The sequence below is a fragment of the Haematobia irritans genome, chromosome 5 (assembly GCF_050003625.1).
Source record: "Haematobia irritans isolate KBUSLIRL chromosome 5, ASM5000362v1, whole genome shotgun sequence".
Lineage (NCBI taxonomy): Eukaryota > Metazoa > Arthropoda > Insecta > Diptera > Muscidae > Haematobia > Haematobia irritans.
Window position 1 is genome coordinate 83,880,507 of NC_134401.1, and position 11,652 is coordinate 83,892,158.

General features: G+C 36.5%; 1 protein-coding gene across 1 annotated transcript; it reads right to left on the reverse strand.

Moving 5' to 3' along the window:
• Window positions 1–700: 700 nt before the first annotated feature.
• On the reverse strand, window positions 701–9,670 carry LOC142237844 (juvenile hormone epoxide hydrolase 2-like). Its single transcript, XM_075309285.1, has 4 exons — window positions 9,217–9,670; window positions 8,957–9,156; window positions 8,608–8,818; window positions 701–1,617 (listed from the first exon to the last, which is right to left on the reverse strand). The coding sequence occupies exons 1-4, from the start codon at window positions 9,424–9,426 to the stop codon at window positions 793–795; spliced, it is 1,446 nt and encodes a 481-aa protein (XP_075165400.1). The 5' UTR covers window positions 9,427–9,670; the 3' UTR covers window positions 701–792.
• Window positions 9,671–11,652: the final 1,982 nt, after the last annotated feature.

An 11,652-nucleotide genomic window follows, 5' to 3' on the forward strand; every position in this document is an offset into this window, starting at 1 on the left:
TTTTCAGTGTATATTACCATCATAGGATAGGGATATAACTAAAGTTGCTGAAGTCGGAGTCGTAAAAAGTCGACTCCGGACAAACCTAATTTTTGAAAACATTTCATATGCTATGTTTGTAACTAAACAAATATTTAGCAAAATTTGATCCCATTGAGTTCTTCAATCGATCAATGAATGCAATTTCGCTGCAACTTGCAATGATGGAGATTACATTTTTCACAGCAGAGAAGAATATGATCACCTTAAACATATATCAAGAGTAAAATGTTATTTTTGGGTGGTGAAAACTATGCAAAAATTGGTCCATATCGGTCCATAATTATATATATGCCCCATATAAACCGATCTCCAGATTTGACCTCCGGAAGCTTTTGGAGGTATGAACCTATTGTTGGATAGGCGCTTGTTATTCCAAGAGATTCAGGAATTCTAAATTTTTGGTCGGTTTATTGGGGATTATACTTAAAGGTGGTCCGATATGGCCCGAAACACATCAATATCTTCAAGTCGATAGCTTGTTTCGTTGGGAAGTTAGTGAGATTTCAACAGGGTGATAGCTAGATCGACTTCGAATTTCACCACGATCCATAATATATATACTTTATGGGGCCCGAGACCAATATTTCGATGTGTTACAAACGGAATGACAAAGTTCGTGTACTCCCATCCTATGGGTATACAAAAATATAAACAAAGGTTACTCTTTTTGCAAAAATGTATATTTAATTAAGTATTTGTAACGAATTTAATCTACAATACAAAATAATATAAAAAATTCATACATATTGACTACATATTTGACAATTCTCCTTTATATCCAGAGATCTTTTTAATTTCTTCAACTTTTTTAACAAAGTTTATAAAATCTTGATACAAAATATTAGGCACTTCCATGGCAGCAAAGTGACCTCCCTGCTTGTAGTAGGTGCTGTGTATCAAATTTGGATACTTATCCTTTAATTGTAAATCCAAAAAGTGCGCCATATCACTCTTGAAGCGGGCACAGCCAGTAAGAACATTTGTGGGAACTCGTGGCATTTGCAGGGCATAATTTTCTGGTGACGATGTTTCCTTGTATATGCGCACAGAGGTTGTAATGGAGTTGGTCAAATGATATATCATTACATTATCCAAAAGAGCATCTAATTTATAACGCTTTTTTAAACCACCATCAGGCAAGTGACGATACGATGCATTTGTCCATGTGGAGAATTTCTCCAAAATATAGGCTGCAAGGCCAACGGGGTTATCGTGTAAAGCTGAGCCAATTGTGTCTGGTTTGGTACTATGTAAATGGGCATAACCAGTTTCTTCCAAAAGGTAATGGATTTTCTCGAATGTTGGGAAGAAGAAATCCTCATATCCTCTGGGGGCAAAGATGCTGGGGAAAAGTCCAGCTATGAATCCTTTGAGAAAAGATTTAGGAGTTGGGGCAAGGCACATATTGGAGTGAAAACCGAGAACATTTTCGGGGAATAATGTGGATAAATGTGATCCGATTTCAGAACCCCAATCGCCACCCTGAATAAAGAACTTTTTATATCCAAGACGTAACATTAAATTGCGCATTATAACAGCGATTTGGGCTGGACCAAGTCCACGTTTTGATGTACCCTGAAATACATAAAGAAACAAAACATATTTAGAATACAGTAGTTTTCGCTTATAGTTCATCGCTCATATAGGAAAATTAAATAAAATGAAACCATTTTTAAATAAAAAAACCGGTATAGATTATTAGGACTATATCTTAGTCCAACTAAAATAAAATCTTGGCATGAAAAAAAATTTGCTTAACTGTCGAATTTCCAAAAAAAAAAAATTGTGCAACTATGGGTGTGGACTATAAGCGAAAACTACTCTAAGAGAAGGATTCGATCAGTGTTGTCAGAAGGATTTTTGAAAATTCCCTACGCAACTTCAAAAATTTCCTTCTTTACCTACACCCAAAATATCCAATACGGTAATACTCGAATATAAAACTCGAAAAAATTTTGTAAAAAATGAAGAAAATTTTAATTTTTTTAGAAATATGAAAATTAAAACGTTTGGGTATTGTTATAAACAGTTTTCGAATTCTAGTAAATTTAATGACTAAGGGAACTCTTGGAACTAGGACAAATTCCTTCGGCTGATTGTAAATATATACAAATCAAAGTGTCTTGATTTAACCTATTTCGCATCTTTGTTCTTGCGGTGTAAAATATTCGTTCGGCCCAAATGATATTGCTAATTCATAATATTGTGAGGAATCCTACGTCCAATTTCGAAAATGTTGCACTTTTTAATAGAATGGAAATCGTCAATAATTGTAAGTAGATTATTCTCAATATTGAACTTTTTATATAGCTGTTTAATTAAATTGAATTCAATTTGCAATGAAAATCGTTTTCGATTTTTTCTAGAACTGGACTTCATTTACAATCAGGAAGTGATCTTAACAGCTCTTCGAGCTCATTACCGACAAACACGTATTTTATTGTCAAGGTAACATTTATTGAAATTCATATTTTTTAATGAAATTTTGTTCCAGTTTAAAGAAAACTTTTATTGATTCTCTTGTATTAAAGGGTGATACGGTCAAAATTTGGTCAATATAAACTTGACGTATTTCTTTAAATTTTGCATTTAAAAAACCTGAACATTTTGAAGGTGTGTGTGTAGAATGTTGCTCCTATTTTGATTTTGGAATTCACTCTTCAGTTGTCAAAATGCCGCCCAAGCAAGAAGAACAGCGTATCAAAATTTTGCTCGCGCATCGCGAAAATCCGTTGATTATAAAGTTTTACTTAGTCTACCAGTCTATTGGAATGCCCGTTTTCCGATATATGACGATAAAAGATTAGGAAGAGAAACCTTCTTTTAACCAATTGGTAGGCCGTCAGAACCTGGGCTGGTACCTACGACTATATATGTCGGACAAGGCAACTGTTACTACTTGGTACCATATTCAAGTACACTGGAAAAAATATTGTCGTGAGGTCAAAGATTTCGTGTCTTTAAAATACGAATGCAAATTTTTCTTAGCATAGAAGACGCATTTCTCTAATATAAAGTTTTTTTCCTTGTCCAAAAGTCGATAAACTTTTCAATGAAGTCGTATTGTCCTTATAATTAAGTGATTTGAATTAAAAATGGGTATCATAACATGAAAAAAAATGTTTGGGCTAAGGTCAACTTGACTTTAACAATTCAGAAATATTCTTTAAATTTAATGAAATTGTCTTTAAATTAGTTGTCTTTTTGTATCTTGACTACAAAGCAAAAAATCGTTCAAATATAGACATGTTTTTCAAAACTTTATTCTAATGAAGTTTTCCGAAGAATTTATCCGATCCGGGTGAAATTTGGTACGTGGTTTTAGTATATGGTCTCTAACAACCATGCAAAAATTAGTCCATATCGGTCAATAATTATATATAGCCCCCATATAAACCGATCCGGAGCCTCTTGGAAGAGCAAAATTCATCCGATCCGATTGAAATTTGGTACATTGCGCTAGTATATGGCCGCTAACAGCCATGTAAAAATTGGTCCATATCGGCCAATAGTTATATATAGCCGATGGCCAATCACACAAAAACTGGTCCATATCCATATCGGTCAATAGTTATATATAGTCGATGGCCAATCACACAAAAATTGGTCCATATGGATGACAGTCTTTAATAGAAGTTTCTACGCAATCCATGGTCGAGGGTACATAATATTCAAATCAAAATTTGGTCAATATAAACTTGACGTATTTCTTTCAATTTTGCATTTAAAAAACATGAACACCCCTCATTTGGAAGGTGTGTGTGTGTAGAATGTTGCTCCTATTTTGATTTTGGAATTCACTCTTCAGTTGTCAAAATGCCGTCCAAGCAAGAAGAGCAGCGTATCAAAATTTTTCTCCCGCATCACGAAAATCCGAGCTACTCGCACGCGAAGCTGGCAAAATCGCTAAAAGTTGCCAAATCAACCGTTACAAATGTAATTAAAGTGTTTGGAGAACGTTTGTCGACAGCCAGGAAGTCTGGATCGGGGGGAAATCGAAAACCGGAAGCCGCTTAGATGACAAAGAGAGTTGCCGCTAGTTTCAAGCGAAACTCTAACCTCTCTCTCCGAGATGCCGCAAATAAGCTGGGTGTATCGTCTACAACCGTGCATCGAGCCAAAAAACGAGACGAACTATCGACTTACAAGAAGGTAGTGACTCCAAATCGCGATGATAAACAAAATACGACGGCCAAAGCACGATCCCGGAGGCTGTACACGACGATGCTGACGAAGTTTGACTGCGTGGTAATGGACGACGAAACCTACGTCAAAGCCGACTACAAGCAGCTTCCGGGACAGGAGTTTTATACGGCAAAAGGAAAGGGAAAGTTCCTTCAAAGTTCGCAAAGAAATATCTGGTTTGGCAAGCCATCCGTACCTGTGGCTTGAAAAGTAGCATTTTCATAGCTTCCGGGACTGTCAACCAAGAAATTTACGTGAAAGAGTGTTTGAATAAACGTCTGCTCCCTATCCTGAAGAAACACGGTTGTTCCGTACTGTTTTGGCCGGATTTGGCATCTTGCCATTACGGTAAAAAGGCCATGGAGTGGTACGCCGCCAACAACGTGCAGGTGGTTCCCAAGGACAAGAACCCTTCCAACACGCCAGAGCTCCGCCCAATTGAGAAATACTGGGCTATTGTCAAGCGAAACCTAAAGAAGACCAAAAAAACTGCTAAGGACGAGCAGCAGTTCAAGACAAACTGGCTTTCTGCGGCGAAGAAGGTGGACAAGGTGGTTGTACAAAATCTGATGGCAGGTGTCAAGCGTGAGGCCCGGCAATTCGGATTTGGAAAAGCGAAAGCCTAACTGAATATTTTTCCTGAATTTTATACTAATTGAACTTGAAAAAGAAATTTAATTTGATTTTTTTAATAAACGATTTCACCGATTTACACACGTTTTCCCTTGACCAAATTTTGACCGTATCACCCGTTATTAAAGCCTTTAGAAAAAAATATTCTTGGTCTTCAAACTTCTAAAATATTAAGTTATTATATAATTTTTTTGTAAAATGTAAGTAAACTTTGGAAATAAAAAAATCCATAGATTTGTAGTAAAACTAAAAAACCATATTTCCCTACACAGATTTTTTCTCATTCAATATATAATATTCATAAAATATTTTTTTAATTGAAATTGCTTCAATCGCGAAAATGATAGAATCATAGAATTAATTAGAAATAACAAGTATATACGGCCGTAAGTTCGGCCAGGTCGAATCTTATGTACCCTCCACCGTAGAAATAAAATTTTGACAAAATTTTCTATAGAAATAAAATTTTGATAGATTATTTTTGGGGATCGGCTATATATAACTATAAACCGATATGAACCAATTTTGGCATGGTTGATAGCGGCCATATACTGGCGCAATATACCAAATTTCACCACGTACCAAATTTCAACCGGTTCGGATGAATTTTTCTCCTACAATAGCTCCGGAGGTCAAATCCGGGGATCGGTTTAAATGGGGGTTATATATAATTAAGACCGGTGTGGACCAATTTTTGCATGGTTGTTAGAGACCATATACTAACACTACGTATCAAATTTCAACCGGATCGCGTGAATTTTGCTCTTCCAAGGGGCTCTGGAGGTCAAATCTGGGGATCGGTTTATATGGGGGCTATATATAATTATGGACCGACGTGAACCATTTTTTGCATGTTATGTACCAAATTTCAGCCGGATCGGATAAAATTTGCTTCTCTTAGAGGATCGATTTGGATATAGACCAATTTTTGCATGGTTGTGAGAGACCATATATTATTTGCAAGAAAATGTATGGAAATAATTATGAATATATAAATAATAATATAATATATAATTAATTACCTCAAGTTTTGCCACCAATTTTCATCCGGGCCGGCTGAAATTGGGTAAATAGTGTTAGTATATGGTCTCCAACAACCATGCAAAAATTGGTCCACATCGATCCATAATTATATATAGTCCCCATATAAACCGATCCCCAGATTTGGCTTGCGGAGCCTCTAAGAGAAGCAAATTTCATCCGATCCGGCTGAAATTTGATACATGGTTTCAGCATATGATCTCTAGCAATTTTGACATTTGGTACGTGATGTTAATATATGGTATACAACAACCATGCAAAAATTGGTTTATATCAGTCCATAATCATATATAGCCCCCATATAAATCGATCCCGAAGTTTGGTTTTGGAGCCTCTTGGAGGAGCAAATTTCATCCGAATCAGTTGAAGTTTGGTACATTGTGCTAATATATGGCCGTTAACAACCATGCCCAACTAGGTCCATATCGGTCTATGGTATATAGCGCTCAGATAAATCGATCCCCAATCACACAAAAATTGGCCCATATCATCATATCATACCTACACTGAAAAAAAATATTGTCGTGAGGTAAAAGATTTCATATCTTTAAAATACGAATGCAAATTTTGCTTAGCATAGAAGACGCATTTCCCCAATATAAAGTTTTTGGCTTGACCAAAAGTCGATAAACTTCTCAATGAAGTCGTATTGTCCTTATAATTAAGTGATTTGACTTGAAAATGGGTATCATAACATGAAAGAAAAAAATTGTGGGCTAAGGTCAACTTGACTTTAATAATTCAGAAAAATTCGTTAAAATAAATGAAATTGTCTTTAAATTTGTTGTCTTTTTGCATCTTGACTACAAAGAAAAAAATCATTCAAATATAGGACATGTTTTTCAACACTTTATTTTAAAGACGTTTTTACGTGAAACATAGCATAATTTCTAATGGAAGTCAAGTCTGAATTTGGAAAATAAAGTTGTCGTTGACTCATTTTTAAAGGACTTTGATAGCATGTGAAGAAAAAAAGCTGAAAAAAACGAAAAATTTAAATTTGCTTCCTAGAAGCAAGTACACAAAATCCTAATTTAAAAGAGTATTGTGTCTTAAAAGTATCCTTACTTGTATTCTCCGCTTCTTTGGCTCAGAAGCAATACCAACATTTTTGAAGTAAAGACAAAATCTTTGGAACCGGGCATGCTTTTTTTCAGTGTACATACCTTTTTTGTCTAATATATACCACGTATGGACTAACTCACAATTTAGAAAATGATGTTAAGAAGTTTTAAGATACCACAACCCAAGTAATTCGATTGTGGATGACAGTCTTTCATAGAAGTTTCTACGCAATCCATGGTGGAGGGTACATAAGATTCGGCCTGGCCGAGCTTACGGCCATATATACTTGTTATTTCTAATTAAATCTTAGATTGAAATGATTTATCGAGCGACATATGTGTATAAATGAATGAATTAAATGTAATTAGGTATAAGTAAATTGGAGGCTTTTTTCAATTTATTGCTACCCGTCAGTGGCGATTTGGCTTAGATCTCGCTTTGTGGAGTTTGGGAGAATATTTGGCCAAATCGGGCGGCATTTACACAAGTCGCAGCTTTATCTAACTCCTAACAAATTATGTGGAAAGTCCGCTATTACAGTGAGTAGGATATAGTTAACTATAAAATTAGAAAATCATCATTGAAACTGTGTCTATAATGTGGGTGTTCTAGCCATATTTGCCTAAATCGCAGGAACATATATGTATATGGAGGCGTTAACTAAATCTGAACCAATTTGGATTCAATTCGACACACTTAAATAGATATTTTGCAAGTTTTACAAGACCCACAAAATATTCGGATGTACGAAAGAGGATCGTCAATTATGAACAGATTGGTGATAAATATATATAGCAGCTATATCTGAGCTGATTTTCGCCGAAGTAAAATCCTATGCCAAATTTGAGAACGATCGGACTTGAGCTGCAAGCTTAACTTTGTCATTTCGTTTGTAACACATCGATATATTGGTCTCAGACCCCATAAAGTATATATATTCTGCCTCATCGTGAAATTCTGAGTTTGTTGAAATAACGCTAACTTCCAAACAAAACTCTATCGACCTGAAACTTGACACAAATAGTAGTTATTGATTTGGGTCGGATGATATTGAAATCGGCCATATCGGACCACTTGGAGAAGTAAATTTCATCAGATCCGATTGAAATTTGGTATGTGTTCTTAGTGTATGATATCTAATAACCATCTAAAAATTGGTCCATATCGGTCCATAATTATATACAGCCCCCATTAAAACCGATCCCCAGATTTGATTTCCGGAGCTTCCTGGAGGTGAACATTTCATCAGATCCGGTTGAAATTTGGTACATGGAGTTTGCACCAAGTCCCTGGTGCAAACTTCTGTTTCTAACAAGCATGCAAAAATTGATTTCCTCCGGTTCCTGTAGGTGCCAATTTCATCCGATCTGGTTTAAATTTGGCCCTCTAATTACCGTGCGAAAATTGGTTCATAATTATTTGTAGGCTCGTCTATTAAAACCGATCACGAACTTAAATGGCTTATATGGGCATTTAATCTGCATCCATATGAACTAAGACAAGAGTTACCACACCCGAAGTAATTCGATTGTAGATGGCAGTTTGTAGCAGAACTATTTAGGTAATCCATGATGGAGGGTACACAAGATTCGACCTGGCCGACCTTACGGCCGAATATACTTGTTCAAATTTACTTCTTACCTGGGACCATGCAAATCCAGGTAAACTTGGTACCACAACATTGAATATATACTTGTTATTCTTATCCTTGTTCGTCTGATGCAATTTATGGATTATTGAATAGAATTCACGAATGGAGCCGGGCCAACCGTGCAGTAGGAGAACTGGATAATGATGTTTATTCACGGTGTATTCATCATAGACCATTAAATGCAGAAAATGCATACGCAATCTGTAGAAGAAAAACAAAAAACAACACAACACGATGGTGAGTTGGGAATTTTGAAACGTAACTGATAAGAATTGACAACAACGTGCAAATGGACGATGATAAGCCATTCGTTAGTTTGAAGTGGTTGAATCAACTAACCCTTGAATTTCGGTTGTAAAATGATTGAATTGCCAAAGAAAAACTTCACGTTCCCGCCAACGAGGCAAATAGTCATCGCGCCAATATTCAACGAGCTCTTTTAAGAAATTCGTATTGAAACCATATTCAAAGGCAACATCTTCCAAAGGTTCGGTGAGGCGTAGAGTACGGTTTAATTGTGAGCGCAAATCATCCAGAGTCTGTGTGGACAAAGGGAAATCTTTTATTTCGAGTGCCTAGAATCGAGCAAAAAGTCTTACCGTATCAGGATACATTAAACGATTGCCTATGACTTCAGAAGAATTTGCTAAATAGGCATCCCAATCCTTTGGCTCCTCTTCATCTCCCCACCATTGATTCAATGGTAATTGGGGAGCTTCTACATCGCTCAACATTAGGGCTATCTCCTTATATACCATGCCCCCGCCAATGGCAAGGAAAAGGATTAAGATACGCGTGAATGGAGACATTCTATTCACTGTGATTTATAATTTATAATCCGGCCTATCGTGGAAGTGTGCCAGCCAGTGTTATGTTCAAAGTTTTATGGACAACTGCTACCTAAAGTGTTTGACAATAGCTGCGATTGTGGCCACAGTCATAATCGCTTCTATTAGCTCGATTTTTACCCATTTGTTTTTGTTGGTGATGTATCTGGACGTGTATATTGTTATCGAATGATAAGTGCATTAAAGTCGCAAACGATCAGAACAAGCGATCGGTTAATTTGTACTCCACGCCAGGTTCCTATTGAATTGAAGCACTCATTATTGTACTAAAAAAATAGAATTTTGATACGTGTACTTTGCTTTGACTAAATTACTGAGCGTTTGTAGTTAGCATTCGTCTCAGACTTATCAAATAATTTTGTGTTTATATATTAGGATGGCTCTTAATAATAACATTGATAAATATTTATGGAAAAATGGTTGCAATGTTATGTGTTTATACCAGCGTTGGCAGAATTGTTTCACCAAAAGCCGCTAGATTTGTCTAAAAAACTAGCCAAAAAAGCTAAAAAATATTAAAAAATACCTAGAAAAAAGCGAATTTTTTTGTATCAAAAGTCACATTTTTGATTGAAATTTAACAAACTTAAAGGCTTTATTATACCCTCCACCATAGGATGGGGGTATATTAACATTGTCATTCCGTTTGTAACACAACGAAATATTGCTCTAAGATATTGCTCTGAGTCGATCTGAGCATGTCCGTCCATCCGTCTGTTGAAATCACACTAACTTCCGAACGAAACAAGCTATCGACTTGAAACTTGGCACAAGTAGTTGTTATTGATGTAGGTCGGATGGTATTGCAAATGGGCCCGATATGGCCCATCCGACCATCCGACCTTTGGTCCATGTAAACGGACCCCTAAATTTGGCTTGCAGACCCTCTAAGAGAAGCAAATTTCATCCGATCCGGCTGAAATTTGGTGCATGGTGTTTGTATATGGTCTCTAACAACCATGCAAAAATTGGTCCACATCGGTCCATAATTATATAGCCTCTATATAAACCGATCCCCCGATTTGGCTTTCTGAGCCTCTAAGAGAAGCAAATTTCATCCGATCCGGCTGAAATTTGGTACATAGTGTTAGTATATGGTCTTTAACAACCATGCAAAAATTGGTCCACAACGGTCCAAATTTATATATAGCCCCCATATAAACCGATCCTCCGATTTGGCTTTCTGAGCCTCTAAGAGAAGCAAATTTCATCCGATCCGGCTGAAATTTGGTACATGGTGTTAGTATATGGTCTCTAACATCTATGCAAAAATTGGTCCACATCGGTCAATAATTATATATAGCCCCCATATAAACCGATCCCCCGATTTGGCTTGCGAAGCCTTTAAGAGAAGCAAATGTCATCCGATCAGCCGGAAATTTGGTACATGGTGTTAGTATATGGTCTCTAATAACTATGTAAAAATTGGTCCACATCGGTCCATAATTATATATAGCCCCCATATAAACCGATCCCCAGATTTGACCTCCGGAGCCTCTTGGAAGGCCAAAATCCCCCGATTTGGCTTTCTGAACCTCTAAGAGAAACAAATTTCATCCGATCCGACTGAAATTTGGTACATGGTATTGGTATATGGTCTCTAACAACCGTGCAAAAATTGGTCCACATCGGTTCATAATTATATTTAGCGCCCATATAAACCGATCCCCAGATTTGGGTTGCGGAGCCTCAAAATGAAGCAAATTTCATCCGATCCGCCTGAAATTTGGTACATGATATTATTATATGGTCTCTAATAACCATGCAAAAATTGGTCCACATCGGTTCATAATTATATATAGCCCCCATATAAGCCGATCCCCAGATTTGGCTTGCGAAGTCTCCAAGAGAAGCAAATTTCATCCAACCCCGTTGTAATTTTGAACATAGTGTTAGTATATGATCAATAAAAACCGTGCCAGAATTGGTCCATATCGGTCCATAATTATATATAGCCCCCATATAAAACGTTCTCCAGATTTGACCTCCGGAGCCTCTTGGAGGAGCAAAATTCATCCGATCCGGTTCAAATTAGGAACGTGGTGTTAGTATATGGTCGCTAACAACCATACCAAAATTGGTCCAATCACACAAAAATTGGTCCATTCGATTTATAATCATGGTTGCCACTAGAGCCAAAAATAATCTACCAAAATTTTATTTATATAGAAAATTTTGTCAAAATTT

Coding starts and splice junctions, on each gene's coding strand:
- LOC142237844 (XM_075309285.1), bottom strand. CDS start 9,426: ATGTCTCCATTCACGCGTATCTTAATCCTTTTCCTTGCCATTGGCGGG. Junction 8,819..8,956: donor TTTACAACCGAAATTCAAGG/GTTAGTTGATTC, acceptor TTTCTTCTACAG/ATTGCGTATGCATTTTCTGC. Junction 1,618..8,607: donor CTGGATTTGCATGGTCCCAG/GTAAGAAGTAAA, acceptor TATGTATTTCAG/GGTACATCAAAACGTGGACT.